Source organism: Camelus dromedarius, chromosome 11 (genome assembly GCF_036321535.1).
Source record: "Camelus dromedarius isolate mCamDro1 chromosome 11, mCamDro1.pat, whole genome shotgun sequence".
Classification (NCBI taxonomy): domain Eukaryota; kingdom Metazoa; phylum Chordata; class Mammalia; order Artiodactyla; family Camelidae; genus Camelus; species Camelus dromedarius.
The window spans coordinates 53,399,545-53,417,145 of NC_087446.1; the positions used below are offsets into that span (position 1 = coordinate 53,399,545).

Below are 17,601 nucleotides of genomic sequence, written 5' to 3' on the forward strand. Positions count from 1 at the left end.
TTTGGAACACCTCCACTTTCTTATTTTTGATTGTTATTCTGCAGGTCTAGAGAGTTAGTGTTTGTAAGTTCTTACTGACATTTCTTCATCCTGTTGATTGGGTTTCTGAGTTGCAACAAATGATATTTAGATTCAACTGATGTTTTTCAGCTTTGATTTAATCTACTGGGAAGTGATCTTTTTAAAAAAAAGTATTACAAGTATTTTGAACAGATTAGATGTCTGTATGGTTCTAATGCCAAAGTATAAAAAGGTAGATTGAAAAGTCTTTTTTTATTGAAGTCAGTTTACAATATTGTGTCAATTTCTATGTACAGCATAATATTTCAGTCATACATATACATACATATATTCCTTTTCATATTCTTTTTCATTATAGGTTTCTATAAGATATTGAATATAGTAGTTCCCTGTGCTATGCAGTAGAAACTTGTTGTTTATTTTATATATAGTAGTTAGTATCTGCAAATCTTGAGCTCCCAATTTATCCCTTCTCACCTCCTTCCCCACCTCCCAGTAACCATAAGTTTGTTTTCTATGTCAGTGAATCTGTTTCTGCTTTGTAAATAAATTCATTTGTGTCTTTTTTTTAAGATTCCACATATAAACGGTATTATATGGTATTTTTCTTACTACAGTGGTAGTAAGGCTGTGGAAAAACAGGCTACCTGTTTACATATCAATATGTAAAAGAGCTTTCTCTCTTCTCAAAAATATTTGCATACTATTTCATTGTATGAATAAACCATAATTTATTAAACTAATGTCCTGTTGATGGACAGTTAGATTGTTTCCAATCTTTTGCTCTAATAAATAATGTTACATTTGATAACTTTGGACATACCTGTGCAGACATTTGTAAATATGCTTGTAGGGCAAATTCCTAGAAATTGCCTTGCTAGGTCAAATAGTATATGCATTTTTGTTGTTTAATTTTTAGGGGGTGGGAAATTAGATTTGTCTATTTATTTGTTTGATGGAGGTACTGGTGATTGAATTCAGTACCTCCTTCCTGCATGCTAAGCACAGGCTCTATCACTGAGCTATACCCTTCCCCCCAGTATATGCATTTTTTTTTTACCTTTTTCTTTTTTAACATTTTTTATTGATTTATAATCATTTTACAATGTTGTGTCAAATTCCAGTGTAGAGCACAATTTTTCAGTTATATATGAACATGTATATATATTCATTGTCACATTTTTTTCTCTGTGAGCTACCATAAGATCTTGTGTATATTTCCTTGTGCTTTACAGTATAATCCTGTTTATCTATTCTACAATTTTAAAATCCCGTCTATCCCTTCCCACCCTCCACCCCCTTGGTAACCACAAGTTTGTATTCTATGTCTATGAGTCTATTTCTGTTCTGTATTTATGCTTTTTTTTTTTTTAGATTCCACATGTGAGTGATCTCATATGGTATTTTTCTTTCTCTTTCTGGCTTACTTCACTTAGAATGACATTCTCGAGGAGCATCCATGTTGCTGCAAATGGTGTTATGTTGTTGGTTTTTATGGCTGAGTAGTATTCCATTGTATAAATATACCACATCTTCTTTATCCAGTCACCTGTTGATGGACATTTAGGCTGTTTTCCATGTCTTGGCTATTGTAAATAGTGCTGCTATGAACATTGGGGTGCAGGTGTCATCCTGAAGTAGGGTTCCTTCTGGATATAAGCCCAGGAGCAGAATTCCTGGGTCATATGGTAAGTCTATTCCTAGTCTTTTGAGGAATCTCCATACTGTTTTCCACAGTGGCTGCACCAAACTGCATTCCCACCGGCAGTGTAGGAGGGTTCCCCTTTCTCCACAGCCTCTCCAGCATTTGTCATTTGTGGATTTTTGAATGATGGCCATTCTGACTGGTGTGAGGTGATACCTCCTTGTAGTTTTGATTTGCATTTCTCTGATAATTAGTGATATTGAGCATTTTTTTCATGTGCTTATTGATCATTTGTGTGTCTTCCTTGGAGAACTGCTTGTTCAGGTCAGTATATGCATTTTTAATTTTGGTAACTACTATCTAGTTGTTTACCATAGGTATTGTACAAATTGACATTCTCACTTAGACAGGTACCTGTTTTTCCACAGCCTTACTACCAGTGTGTATAATCCTTTGGGACATTTGTCAATCTGAAGGTAAAAAACAGTGTCTTAGTAGTTTTAATTTGCGTAAAATAGGCCAAAATATTTTTTAATCTAAGTATACACATAGTCCTCCCTTAGTATTTGCTGAGAATTAGTTCCAGGACCTGCCACAGATACCAAAATCTGTGGATGCTAAAGTCCCTTATATGAGATGGTGTAGTATTTGCATATAACCTACAAATATCCTCTTGTATATTTTAAATCATCTCTAGATTACTTATAATACCTAATACAATGTAAATGGTATGTAAATAGTTGCTGGTGTGTGGCAAAAATCAAGTTTTGCTTTTTGGAACTTTCTGGATTTTTTTTTTCTGAATATTTTTGTTTCTTGGTTGATTGAATCTGAGAATGCAGAAACCAGATATGGAGGACTGACTGCATGTGGTATAAGAAGTCAGAGAGTATTACAAGGCTTATAATAATTAAAAAAAAAAATCAGTCCTTTGCTTCTTCTCCCCTCTTCCCTACTATTCCCTATTCTAGTTTTCCATGGGTAATTACAAACATTTCTTCTGGCATTAACCTCCATATTTCTGAGTAGCATGGCTATACTGACTTCTTAATCTTTTTAGGGGCAATCCTATTATGGAAGATGAGGATTTAATTTTCTTATGTTTTTTTCCTTCTTCACCCATCCTCCCTTTTTCCCTGGTTCTACTGATAGGTAGATTCTGTAACAATCTGTATTTTAAATTTAAAATAACTGCAAATATGTTTATGTACAGCCTAATTTACCTTTTATTTGTTAGTGTGTCAGGTTCTTATAATGCATGCCAATGTGAAAAGTTATGCACCCCAAGATTTGGAAATCATACCCTCTATATCTTGAGTACTTTGAACCATTCTGATTTCGTAACTACACATCATGTAAATTAGATGGGATTGCTGTTTTAAAGTTCTAACAGTACCTGAAATTATCACCTATTGCTAGTAACTCATAGTCTTGGTATAGTTTCCATTCATTTTTGTTAAGTAACTTATGTATGATTCTTGGAACCTTTTAGTTTTAGGAGACACATCTTTCATTGCAGTTAATATCAACCAGTGTTTATCAACCAGTGGTTGTCAATAAATGCCAGACATTCTTCTAAGTGCTACATCTGTATGAACTCACTTATATCATACAACAGCCCTGTGGGGAAGATGCTAGCATTATTTGCATTTTACAGATGAAGAAGCAGAGACACAGAGAAGGTAAGTAGCTTGCTTCTGGTCATTCAGCTAGGAGGTGGTGGAACTGGGATGGATACCCAGGCAGTCTGGCTCTAAAGCCCTCACTTATCCACTCACCACATTGCATCTATACGAGTGATGTACTTAACCTCAGTAGAGCATGTGTTTTGTTTTGGTTTTCCATGAGTGGTGATGGATTTATGCCAATCCATCCCTGTTTAATATTTCTCATCCCTTTTTCTTTCTTTTTTTCCAAATCAGTGTATTCCTGAAAATTTTAAAAAAATTAAAAATTTTTATTGTGATAAAAAATACATAATGTAAAATTTACCATCTTAATCATTTATAAATGTATGGGTCAGTAGTCAAGTATATTTATGTAGTTGTGTAACAGATCTGTGGAAATTTTCCATCTTGTAAAATTGAAACTTTCTACAGACATCCTTTTGTTTTATTGAGATTTGCTTTATTGCACTTCATGGATGTTGCATTTTTTTACAAATTGAATGTTTGTAGCAACCTTGTGTCAAGCAAGTCTGTTGGTGCCATTTTTCCAACATATTGCTCACTTTGTGTCTCTATCACATTTTGATATTTCTTGCAGTATTTCAAACTGTTTCAGTATTACTATATTTGTTACAGTGGTCTTTGATCGGTGATCTTTGATGTTACTATTCTAGTTGTTTTGGGGTGCCGCAAACCATGCCCACACAAGACAGCAAACTTAATTGGTGAATGTTGTTATATGTTCTGACTGCTCCACAACTGGCTGTTCCCCTGTCTCTCTCCCTCTCCTCAGGCTTCCCTATTCCAAGAGAACAATATTGAAATTATAGGCATACTTTGTTTAATTGTGCTTCACTTTATTGCACTTCACAGATACTGTTTTTCTTTTTGTTTTTGTTCTTTTTTAACAAACTGAAGGTTTGTGGTAACCCTGCGTTGTCAGATCATGGTTAACAATGAAGTATTTTTAAATTAAAGTATGTACATTTTTTGAAGAGATAATGCTATTATTGCACACTTAGTAGACTACAGTGTAGTGTAAACAACTTGTATATGCACTGGGAAGCCAAAAAATTCCTGTGACTTGCTTTGTTGCAATGTTTATTTTATTGTAGTGATCTGGCACTGAACCTGCAATGTCTCTGAGTATGTTTGTACCTATTAAATCACAATATCCCATTTCCCTGTCCTTCTTTCCCCTGATAGGCACCATTCTGTTTCTGTTTCTCATGTAAGTGGAGTCATACAATATTTGTCTTTTATGACTGACACTTCATTTGACGTAATGTCCTCAAATTCATTCATGTTGTGGCATTTGTCAAGATTTCCTTCTTTTTAAAGGCCAAATAATATTCTGTTATATGTATATGCCACAGTTTGTTTATCTGGTCATCCATTGTCTCCACCTCTTGTCTTTTATAAATAGTGCTACAGTGAATATGGGTGTACAGATATCTTCTCAATAGCCTACTTTCAGTTCTTTTGGATATATACCCAGAGGTGGGATTTCTGGATCATACAATAGTTCAATTTTTAATTTTTTGAGGAACCTTTATGTTTTCCATAGCAGCTGCACGACTTTATATCCCATCAACAGTACACAAGAGTTCCAGTTTCTCCACATCCTTGACAGTACATTTTCTGGGGTTGGTTGGTTTGTTTTGGTGTTTTGTTTGTCTCTGTTTGTCTGGTAGCAGCCATCCTAATGAGTATGAGGTGATACCTCATTGTGATTTTGATTTGTGTTTCTCTGATGGTGAGTGATGGTAAGCATCTTTTTGTGTGTTTGTTGGCAATTTGCATATCTTTTTTGGAGAAATGTCTATTCAAGTTCTTTGTCCATTTTTAAATTGGGTCATTAATTTTTCTGTTGTTAACTTGTTGGGGTTCTTTATATATTCTGGATGTTAACCCCTTATCCTATAATGTGACTTACAGATATTTTTCTCCCATTCCATAGATTGCCTTTTCACTCTGTTGATTATTTTCTTTGATGTACAGAAGTTTTTGATTTTCACATAGTCCTATTTGTCTATTTTTGCCCTTTTTTGCTGTGTTTTTGGTGTCTTATCCAAGAAATCATTGCCAAATTCAATGTCATGAAGCTTTTCCTCTGTGTTTTCTTCTAGGAGTTTTAGATCTTATGTTTAGGGCTTTTATCTATTTTGAGTTGATTTTTGTATATGGTGTAAGTGAAGGGTTCAACTTCATTCTTTCACATGTGGATATCCAGTTTTCCCAGCATCATTTGTTGGAGAGACTCTTCTTTTCCCATTGAGTGGTCCTGGTGCCCTTGTCAAAAATCATTTGGCTGTATATGTGAGAGTTTATTTCTGAGCCCCCTGTTTTATTCCATTGGTCTAAATGTTAGTCTTTATGCCATTACTGCACTATTTTGATTACTGTAGCTTTGTAATCTGTTTTGAAGTTGACAAGTGTGAGGCCTCCAACTTTGTTCTTTTTCAAGATTGTTTTGTCTATTTGAGTCTAGTTGAAATTAATATATATATAGCATAATATTTAGTATTTTAACCATTCATAAATATACAAGTCAGTGGCATTAAATACATTCACAGTGTTGTGTAACCATTACTACGATCTATCCTTGAAGTTTTTTATCATCCCCAACAAAAACTTTGTACCCATTAATAACTCTTCTTTTCCTCCTTACTCCTAGCTTCTTGTAACCTCTATTCTACTTTCTCTTTTTCTCATTCCTTTTTAACCCATGTTCCCATTCTGATAAATAGAAAAACTTTATGTCCACTTTTGTTGTGATTTGAAATGAAAAATAAATACAACATATAGCAGTAACTCAAAGTAATAGATTTTAAAACTGTATGTGCCCATCCTCTTCCCATTTCCCTACCTTGAGAGTCACTGAGCTGTACCCTTAGGCTCAGGGCATCTAGGAACTAGCACCATGTGTTTCCATAGCAGGTACTGGAGGTGTGGTCTGTGACCATGGACTTCTTTAGAGCAAAACTAACTGAAGATGGAATCTGGTTCATTGGTTTTTTTAGCTCTGAGCTCTAGCTCACTGAAGTCACTAATCCCAGACTGACCATTTTGAATTTGCTCTACTGTTCAGTAAGGAGCAACAGATTAATAGAAAACATCCAGATTTAATCATTTAATTTGCTTTTCAATATATCTGTCCATTATTGATTACTAGTTTTCCCACATTGAGGCTTTAATTTAATCAATACAATGAGGTATTATATACATTTTGTCCCCATTTGGGAAAAATGCTTGACTGGTTTCTTGTGTACAAATGAGTGGCTTAGTCAAGAGTATTCTTTGAGTTTTTTTCCCCTAGTTTTTACAGAAAAAAATTTTTGATTTTTAATTTATATTCTATGTACAGTAAAATGCACAAACTTTAAGAGTACAGCTCAGTGAATTTTAACATATATATGCACTCACTAACTACCCCCCCAGATCAAGATATAGAACATTTTCCACCTCAGAAATTTCCTTCATGTTCATTCTCAGAGATACATGCTTCCTCCCTCCAGAAAAGGGATGTCCTGACCCTTTTATCATAATAATATGTCTTTTTGTCTCTAGTAATTTTTTAAAGTTTATTTTGTCTGATAGTAAGCTCTCTTAGTGTTACTATTTGTATGACACATCTTTTTTCATCCTTTTACTTTCAGTCTCTTCATACCTGAATCTGTAGTGTGTCTCTTGTAGACAGTATATGGTTGGATCTTGCTTTTCCATCCAGTCTGACAGTTTCTGTCTTTTTGAGTGGAATCTTTAGTCCATTCATATTTAATGTAATTTTTATATCTTTAGATTTCATTCTGCCGCTTTGGTATTCATTTTTTGTATGCCTCATGTATTTTCTGTTTCCTTCTTCCTCCTTTATTACCTTATTTTGTGTTAGATTTTTTTAATGTATAATTTAAATTATTTTGTCTTGCTGTTGTCTTCTGTTTTTACTGTTGAGTTATTTTCTTAATCATCTGTCCTTTATGTCTCCAAACTTTAAGTAGATTAAGAATGAAATACCATAAGTGTTGGTGATTCTTCTCTGAAAAATAAAAAGGACAGTTATCCTTCTCATAACAGCAACTGCAGGATAACTCAGTAGAAACTCAACATTGTTTTCAGGGGGAAATACCTGATGTCATATATTTTGTTTAATAAAGACCAAGTTGGTGGTACACTAAGCCAATTTAAGAATGTGATCTGTAACTCGTAGTCTTAATTACATGGAGGAAAAGGGAAATGGGTTCATTAATGCTGTAAAAAGGAATCGACACCTACCTGCCAAGTGGCAAGGTGGAAATAATTAATTAGTCAATTAAAAAGAAGCAGATAATTTAAAATACAAAGGCTTTCAGGTGGTGAGTTATTTTCTTAGTGCTTGCTCTGGGCATAGCAAAATGCCTCTTTATTGCAGTCTACTTTAGATTAATACTAGTTTAATTCTGTAAAATAGCTTTTCTTTCCCCCTACTTTGTGCAGTTTTTATTGTATGTATTATATCTGTATTTGTTATAAACCCAACAATACAGTGTTATTATTACTATTTTATACAGTCTTATCTTTTAAATAATTTAAGAGAATAAAATTAAAAAATACATTCTTTTTACCCATGTATTTATTTTTCCCAGTGCTTTTCGTTTCTTTGTGTAGATTCAGGTTACCCTCTGGTGTCAGTGGATTTTCTAAGTCTTTGGAAATGTCTTTGTTTCACCTTCATTTTGAAAGACAGTTTAGAAATCTGGATAAAGAATTCTTGCTTGACAATATTTTCTTTCAGCATTTTGAATATATCATCTCACTGCCTTCTGGCCTCCTTTGTTTCTGATGAGAAGTTAGCCACTAGTCATATCTTTGCTTCCCTGTAAATGATGAGTTGTTTTTTCTTACTACTCCCAACGTTTTCTGTTTGGGACTTTCATCAGTTTTACTGTATGTCTAGGTATGGATCTCTGTGTTTATTGTAGTTGTGGTTTCTTGAGCTTCTTAATCTCTATATTAATTTTTTTAAATCAGTTTGGTCATGGTTTCTGTCCTTCGTCTCCACTTCTGCTGCAACTCCTAATTCATGTATATCAGTACACTTGACACTGTTCCATAGGCCTTTGAGCAAAAGCAAAACACAGACTTTTGAAATCTGTGTTTGCTGAGTCTGGCTTTGGGCCTACTCAGGGACATTTTCAATCACATGGGATCTTTTTTCCTTTCTGAGTTTGGGTCACATTTTCTTGCATCTTTACATCTCATAAATTTTTGTTGAAACTGTGGACATTTTACATAATATAATGTAACAGTTTTGGATTCTGATGCTTTCCCCCCTTTTGAGCGTTGTTGTTGCTTTGTTATTGTTGTTTTATAGGTAACTTGCCTGGACTAAATCTGTGGAATCTTTCTCCTTGGAGTGTAGCTGCTAATATCTGCTCAGTTTTTGTTTTTAATTTGTTTAATTTTTAAGTCTGGCTTCCTGAAGTCATACCTGTATCTGCATTGCTTAATGGTCAGTTACTGATTGGTCAAAGATAGTGATAAACACCTTGAGCCAGTAAGGCTTCCACTCCCTGCTAATCTTTGTGAGTGTTGGGGAAGCTCCTTCAAAGTTCAGACAGTTTAAAAGTCTGCCCTTACTTTTACCTTCCACTGGGCCCTGTTGTGTCTTTTCTGCCTCTGTATGCAGGCTCCTGGTTGGCTCTCTCCAGTCTCTCCAGTGTGAATGTGTAGAGCATTTATCAAGGTCCCTTATAGTTTTGTTTCCAGATTTATTTTTTAGATTTCTGTCCATTGCTTGCACTATGACAGCAACCCCAGGCTAGCTGGCCCCTTGGTCTTGCTTGTTTGTTTGCCACCAAGAATGCAGACTGTTACTGACAATGCTGATAGGTATGAGGTTTTTCTGTGCTTTGCTGTAAATCAAGTCAGCCCTCTCTTGTCAGTAAAGCTACTGCCTTTTCATGGCTTTCACCCACCTAGAACTACCTTTCGCACTGACCTTGGGGTGATGGTAGTAGCTTTAGGTAATAATGCCACAGACTCTCACTGTTCTTACCCCAAGTTCAGTAGTTTCTCATGAATAACCACAGAGAAAGTAATATTTGAGAAGAGACCTGAAGGAGGTGAGGAGGTAGTCCATGTAGATATCCAGGGGAAGAACATCTCTGGCAGAGGCAACACCTTACAGGCCTTAAGGTGAGAATGTATCTAGGTTATAAAAGGGACAGTGAAGAGGCCAGTGTGGCTGATGTGAAGTACCTAAGGGGAAGATTAGCAGAAAATGAGGTCAGAGAGATAAAGGGAGGATGGGGACAGGGTGTAAGAGCAGCTAAGACCTTTTAGGCCACTGTAAAGGATTTGGCTTTAGCTTTGAATGAAGCAAGGAGCTGCTAGAGGGCTTTAAACAGCATGATTGGGACATAATTTGTCTACAATTTTAAAAGCAGCCAGAGAGTGGCAGAATAGAAGGATGCCAATTAAGAGACTACTACAGTCTTGCTGTAGCAATGTAGGTGAGAAATGATTGTGGCTTAGACAAGGGTGTTAGCAGTGGAGATGGTTAAAAGTGGTCCAGTTCTGGTGTATGTAAAAGGTAGTATAGATAGGATTTCTTCTGATGGATTGGAGGTGGGGACTGAGCAGATTCAGATCTCTTTATTTCAAGGGGAGTTTCCTTTATATTAGCTCTGAATGCTTTTTTTGTTCCTTTTATTGACTCCTGTATTTTTTGAGTCTATTATATTGATTCTAATTATCCTTAGATTGGATCATTTTATATTCTAATATTGTCTTCTGATTGCTTTAATCTCTTTTATTTTTATTCTGAAAGACTTTCTCTGTTCATTCTATTTTCATCTGTTCCATTTCTTGCTATTTCTGACATGTTATTGAATCTGTGATGGTGTTTTGTTTTTCAGTTTTTCTTTAGCTTTGCAGTCATCTTTTCATTCTATTTATTCTTATTCATTCTGTCCTTTATTTCCTAGCTTTTTTTAAATTGAATCTAAATTCTTACTTAAAGTATTCAAATCAATCTTCAAGGGAGAATCTGCTTTTGGTTTTGGGGGGTTACATTGTTTTCCAGGTTGGGTTCTTTCTTGCTACATGGTAATTTCTTCTCTCGTCTCTCTTTTATTATAGGATATTTGACAGTTGCTGTGTCATTTTTATTAATCTTCTTTATGTTTTATATGGACAGTTCTGTTTACATCTTTTGTTTGACAGAATATGGATATGATATCCTTGGTGTTTCTCACCTTATTTGGGACCTGTCCCAATGCAATCCTGCTCATCAGCTATGGTTAGTTTTTTATGGTTGCTTTCTTCCTCTTTTCTTTAAGCTGAGGGCATGAAGGTAGAGAAAGGCTTTCCACTGAAGAGTTTAATAATTTCTAGTGATCTGAATTCCACCTTTTTTTCTATAATCTCATAAAGTGTTTTCTATCAGGCTTATTCTATCCAGTGGTAAATTCCATGTCTTTCCATAGACTTTGGCTGATTCTCCCAATATGGCTCAATTCGCTGGAAGATGTTAAGCCCCAGAGACTCAGCATGCTTTTCCTGTGGTCCCATAGTGGTTTGTAGATTCTCTTACTTTTGATGGTTTAAAAAAAAAAAACCAAAACTTACCCAGGACTATTTACTCATCCCTTTCATTTTCCTTCTTCCACATTGGAGAGTATTTCATATAAGGTTACTCTCATTTCCTTCTTTGGTTGCATTTTGTAAAATGTTTTTTCTATCATGTGTCCAGGTATAAGAGTTCTGTGGTCCTCCTCATGCTTTCTTTACCCAGAAATCTTGAACATGTATTTTTTAAATGTTTAGTAATGTGGGGAAAAAAACATTTGTATCTTTGCAATTTATGAAAGTTTCTTTCAGTATTGACTAATCTAAATTTTGATGTTTCAATTTTTCTTATTAAATTTCCTTTATGCTCTCCTCACTCACCCCACCCCCAAGTTTCTTGCAACCGTGTTTGAGCTGGGAAACCTGAGGAGGGCTTAGATCTAGGAAATTGTAGAGGAAGAGAAAAGACCCTTGATTTAGACAAGAAGAGCAGGTGGAGAGAGAGATCTTAGAGAGTGATAAGAGGTAATTAGTTTGTGATGCAGAGATGGGGATAAGATTTTTGAGATGGATACAAGAAGAATAAAAAATCATGCTTTTCTAAACTAAGAAGATGTTTTGATTCTAAGACTTAAGTTTCTTAGGAAGCAAAATACTACTTTTTACAACTGTGTTTTTTCTGGAGTACTTTTAATAACTAGTTTCATTTAGGAAAAAGTGCAAAATAAAGCCTGTGGGTATTTCTTAGAAATTTCTTATATGTAGCTGTTACTGTAATGGTGAATGTGTGTGTGTGTTTTCCCTCCAGAATCTCCCTGGAAAAAGAGACATGAATGTCTGCAGTGATATTTCCTGACAAGAAGTTGATACAAGAGAAGGAAAAGAGATCGACAGCTAGTGAGCAGAATTTCAAATAACCAGGATTTTACATTTATCACCTCCAACTGCAGACTTCTGTTGCCTACTTTTAAATCAGAGATAACTACAATCAGAACCCAAACAAGGCGGAGATACTTTTCTTCTGTATTCTCTGGGATTAAAGAAACTGTGAAATGTCTAGGAAACAGAACCAGAAGGGTAAGAGTACATGTGGGCATAAATTGTTAAAAGCATAGTTGTGGGGTTATGATCACCATTTCTATCTATAGGTAGTTTTAAAAAATGTTCTCTTAATGTGTTCTGAATGGTGGTATACTTCCCCTCACCCAGTACTGATAGTTAAAACATCTTTTTGTCGTGACTGCAGTTAATTTTAGAAGAGTCCAGAACATTCATAACTTTATCTTGTTGTGCTTTTAACTACCTACGTATTTGTGGATGTTAGATTATAGCTTTTTGTGTTACCAGTTTGGGAGTTAATTCATATAACAATTGCTTTTCTACTCTTATAAACTTACTAGATTGTAATATACTTTCAGGAAAGCCAAATGCATCTTGAAAGAGTCTCCATTTTTGGAGAGTGCACATATGTTACAGGGAGTGTGGTAGGAGATAACTTACTACAGGATATTCTATATCCTGTGAGTTGATGTTTCTTTGTAGACAGGAAATGTAGCAAGAGTAAATGCTTCCAGTTGTCGATTCCTTCTTAAGCTTTCCTTCTGGGATTATGACTCTAGCTTTTTGTATAAAGTAAAATATAAGTTGCAAAGAGTCAAGACATACCAAGAATAGTTATAAGAAGGAAAGGACAACAAAGAAAAATGAAATCACTTTTTCAACTTTCTGAGAATAGCTGCGGAAATTTCAAGGGACAAAAAGCACTAGAAATATTACACATAACTGGAATATGTTTGTTAAAAGAATGATCATAGATATCCTGGATTTTTTCCACCTCATAACAGTTTAATTTTCAATTTAACGTTAATGTTCTTTAATACAAAACAAAGCTACAGATCTAGGTCTCATGTGCTATATATGAAGGAAATGATTTTAAATTTAATTTTGACTTGGCAATTTAAAAACTTCGTTATAAGAAAATACCATACCAGAGCTGCATGTGGTTTTGAACACTGTATAATAAATCTGTATAAAGAAAATCTGAGTTCTAAGGAATGGTTAGATTACTAAAGAAGCTGAACTCTTCTACAGAATGAGGTTTACCAACTGAAAAGTTTTTATAATCCAAGTTTGTTTCTTCTTAGTCATTATAATTCAGTTTGCTTTTTCCAAGTTAGGTTTGAAATACTGAGTATCTGTTTTCCTCCTGCAAGTGAGAAATGCTGTAGTAAAAATAGGATTCTGGACTTTAAAGTAAAGTAATTTCATCTAAAAAGTTTAGCATTTAATTTTTCCTAAAAAAGTTAACTTCAGCATATTGCTTTGATCTTTTAAAAACTAGAGTGTTTATTTCATGCCTATGTTTTGCCAGAGCTATAAAAAAGTATCATTGCTTTCTGTAATTGGTATCCAGTTACTATAAAATGAATATAAATTTTAGATCACATCATAGGCATTAAGTGCTAATACATTTCAATTGAACATAGCCTGGATTTACACTTAGTTGGAAACAAAAGAAAGCTTATGTGTCATTAGGACGTTCTCTGAAGTAAATCTATATATATAACTGATACTTGAACAAAAAAAATATAAAATACTTATAAAATTCTATCGCATTTATTCATTTATATATTTAAAATTTCATTGTTTTGGGTTTTATTAATCCAAATAATTATACTGACTTTATCAACTTAGTTATAACACATTAAAAAGGTAGATACTATGATAGTTTTTGTTCTCTAGTGACACTCATTTACTAAGTGTCATTTTGTAATGTTATGTTTTTATTCCACAATAGACCATGTTTCCATATTTTCCTTTGTCAGTAATACTTGTAAATTTCTTATTTAAAGACATATTTAGTGAAGTTAAACTTGTATGGCTTAAATTTAATTGAGTTCAACTTCAATTACAAATATTGATTGCTCCAAACCTTTTAGGCAACACCTAGCAGAAGTCAGATCAATGCTTCTCCACCTGTAATCAGTGGACTGGTGCCTGTCTCTGAAGTAGAGAAATATTTAGAAATGAAGAGTGTTTAGAAACTCTTCTGTAGTGATTTAATTGTACTATAACATCCAAGCCCTTTTCAAAACAGTTTTATTGAGATATAAATACTATAAAATTAATTCATTATAAATACACAATTTGATTATTTTTAGTAAATGTATGCAATTGTACAGCCATCACCACAATCCTATTTTAAAATATCCTTCTCACCCCAGAAATTTCACTCTTACCTGTTTATGATCAGTTTCTGCTCCCAACCCCAGGCAAACACTGATCTACTTTCTGTCTCTTTAGTTTTTCCTTTTCTAGAGATTTTATATAAATAGATTAATACAATAAGTTTTTGTGTCTGGCTTTTTTCACTTAGTGTAATGTTTTTGAGATTCATCAGTGTTGCTGAATGTATCAGTAGTTTGCTCCTTTTTACTGCTGAGTAGCATTAAGGTTCTGAAAAGGCAAAACCCTGTTTCTTTTACCCTCTACTACTCATAACACTTCTGTGACTAGACGAGTGGGTGTTTTTCTTACACCGACCAATTCTCCAATACTAGCTGAGTGTCCTACAGTTCAGTTAAATTCTGATGCTGTCTGCCTGCAGTTAGTTTTAGATCCCATAGGTTAAGGGCTCAGTCCCCCAAGACTGCGCCCACGTCAGATGCCAATCACAAATAGTAGATCCCCAGGTTATCCATCCTTCTGTCCAGCTTGGCTACATATGGGTGGTTTCCATGACCTCCTCCTCAGGTTAAGTAATGCTATAATGCTCACTGAACTCAGGGAAACATTTCCTTTTACTGGTTTATTACATAATGGAAGATGTGATAAAGAATGCAAATGAACAGGCAGATGAAGGGTGAGGTCTGGAAGGGTCCTCAGTGCAGGAGCTTCTGTCCCCAAAAAGTGAGATGTACTACCCTCCCAGCACACGGATGGGTTCACCAACCTGGAAGCTGGAAGCTCTCTGAACCTCATACTTTAGGGATTTTTTTTAAGACTTTATCACAGAGTGATTGAGTATTAACTTATCTCTTAACTCTTCTCCTCTTCTGTATGGGCAGATGGGGGTGGGGCTGAAAGCTCTAAGCCTCTAATCATGGCTTGATTTTTCTGGTGACCACCCCCCAAAGCTATCTGGGAGTTCAAGTTGCTTGATTAAAACAAAAGGTGCTCCTATCACCCAGGAAATTTCAAGGCATTTGCTGTCTCAGTTAGGAACTGGAGTCAGATACCTAAGATTAGAACACAAGATGCTCCTAGTACCTTTACTGCTTAGGAAATTACAGAGGTTTTAGGTGCTCTAGCCAGGAGCCAGAGGTGAAGACCAAAATATGTATTTCTTATTATATTACAATATCATGGGTTATATCACATTTTGTTTTGTTTATCCATTTACCAATTGATTATTCATTTGGATTATTTCCACTTTTGGCTATTTTGAATAATTATAAATTATGAGTATTTGCTTACAAGTCTTTATGTGGACATATGCTTACATTTCTCTTGGGGAAATACCTGGGAGTGAAACTGCGGTGCCAAAACCTGTTTTCCAAAGTGACCGTTTTATAATTCCACCAGCAACAAATGTTGGTTTTGGGTGTTTCATGTCCCTGCCAACACTTAGTATGGTGTCTTTTTATTATGGCTATTTTACTAGGTGTGTAATGGTACCTCGTGGTTTTGATTTGTACTTTCTTAATGGCTAATGATGTTGACTATTTCTTTGTGATTATTAGCCATTTGTGTATCTTTTTTGATGAAATGTCTATTTAAATTCTTTATTCACTTAAAAAAATTGAGATATAGGTCTTTTTCTCTAAAATGTTTTATTTAATTGAGGTATAGTTGATTTAAGATAATATATATGTTTCAGGTGTGCAACATAGTGATTCTACAATTTTTAAAGGTTGTACTCCATTTACAGTTATTATGAAGAGTTAGCAGTCTTCTTATTGAGTTGTAAGCATTTTTTAAATTTTGAATTCACATCCATTATCAGGTACATGATTTGCAGATATATTCTCCTAATCTCTGGCTTGTCTTTTCATTTTCTTAATCGTGTCTTTTTAAAAGCGAAAGTTTTTCATTTTGATGAAGCCCAGTATATTTTTTCTTAAAGTATAGTATAATAAGTAAGGTGTAGGTTAAGTCCTCCTACTTTTTCCCCCCCAAAGCTTTTTTTGTCTATCCTGGTTCCTTTATAGTTCCCTATAAAATTTAGAATCAGTTTGTCAATTCATACAAAAATATCTGTTTGGAATCTGATAGGGATTACATTGAATCAACAGAACATTTTGTTAGAGAATTGTCATCTAAACAGTATTAAGTCTTTCAATCCATGAATGTAGTGTATCTCTGTATTTATTTAGATCGATCTTTCTCTCACCAGTGTTTTACAGATTTAAGTGCACAGCTCTTGCAATTCCTTTGTTAAGTTTATTCCTAAGTAATTTATTCTTTTTGATACTGTTGTGGATGAGACATCTGATTTTTGTTGTTGTTAAACTCACTTATTAGCTCAATTAGTTTTTTTAGTAGATAACTTAGATTTTCAGTATACAAGATCATGTCCTCTATGAATAAAGTTGGTTTTCTTCCTGTCTTCCATTCTGGGTCTGTAATTTCTTTTTTGTTGCCTTTTGCTTGGGCTTGAACTTCTGGAACATTGTTGCAAAGAAATATGAGAGCAGACATCTTTGCCTTGTTCTCAGTCTTGGGAAGAAGCATTTAGTCTTTTACCATTAAGTATGATGTTAGCTGTAGGTTTTTCCTAGATGCCCTTTGTCAGTTTGAAGAAGTTTCTGTCTTTCCTTACCTTGCTGAGTTTTTACATGAATTGATATTGGGATTTTGTCAAGTGTTTTTTCTGCATCTATTTTAGCGGTTCTCAAACAGGGATGATTTTGCCCCCTAGGGGATATTTGGCAATGTATGGAGACATTTTTAGTGGTCACAAGCTTGGGGCCAGGGTGGCATCTAGTGGGTTTGGGTTCAGGATGCTATAGATACCCCACAGTACACAGGACAGCCCTCCACAACAAACAATTGCTTTCCTTAAAATGTCAGTACTCCTGAAGTTGAGAAACTCTGATCTATTAATATGATCATGTGGTATTATCCTTTATTAAAATAGATCATTATATTAATTTTCATATGTTAAACCAGTTCTGCGTTCGTAGTATAAGTCTCATTTGGTCATAGTATATATTTCTTTTACTGGCTTCTGTTTGCTAATATTTTGTTATAGATTTTTACACCTATATTCCTGAGAGATAGTGGTCTGTAGTTTTCTGTTCTTGTGATGTGTTTGTCTAGTCTTTGTGTTTAGTTTGTCTTTGTGATGATTTGTCCTGGAGAATATGCCATATGTGCTTAAAAAGGAAGTGTATCGATCTGTTGTTAGGTGGAGTGTTCTATTATCTGTCAGTGAGCTCAGCTGGATCATGATTTTCAAGTCATCTGTATCCTTAGTAATGTTCTGTGTAGTTGTTCTGTCATTTACTATGAGAAACCTGTTGAAATCTTCAGCTGTAATTGTTGAATTGTACATTTTTCCTTTCTATTCTTTCAGTTTTTAATTCACATATTTTAGGACTTATTAAGTGTATATGTGTTTATAATTGCTATATCTGCTGATGTATTGATTTTCCTATCATTATAAAATGTTCTTCTTCATCTCTAGTAATATTTCCTGTCTTTTAAGTTCTGGTT

At 34.5% G+C, this 17,601-nt stretch overlaps 1 protein-coding gene across 3 annotated transcripts in view; it reads left to right on the plus strand.

Moving 5' to 3' along the window:
- Nucleotides 1-17,601, plus strand: part of SPATS2 (spermatogenesis associated serine rich 2) — a 94,593-nt gene that overhangs the window by 36,944 nt on the left and 40,048 nt on the right. For 2 of the 3 annotated variants that reach the window (XM_031462631.2, XM_031462630.2), the window contains exon 2: nt 11,693-11,961. In XM_031462631.2, the coding sequence (XP_031318491.1) occupies nt 11,937-11,961 (25 nt within the window). In that variant the 5' untranslated portion in view covers nt 11,693-11,936. Of the gene's footprint in view, nt 1-3,158; nt 3,349-11,692; nt 11,962-17,601 lie in introns of those variants that run through there. The other variant, XM_064490951.1, reaches the window with a different exon arrangement.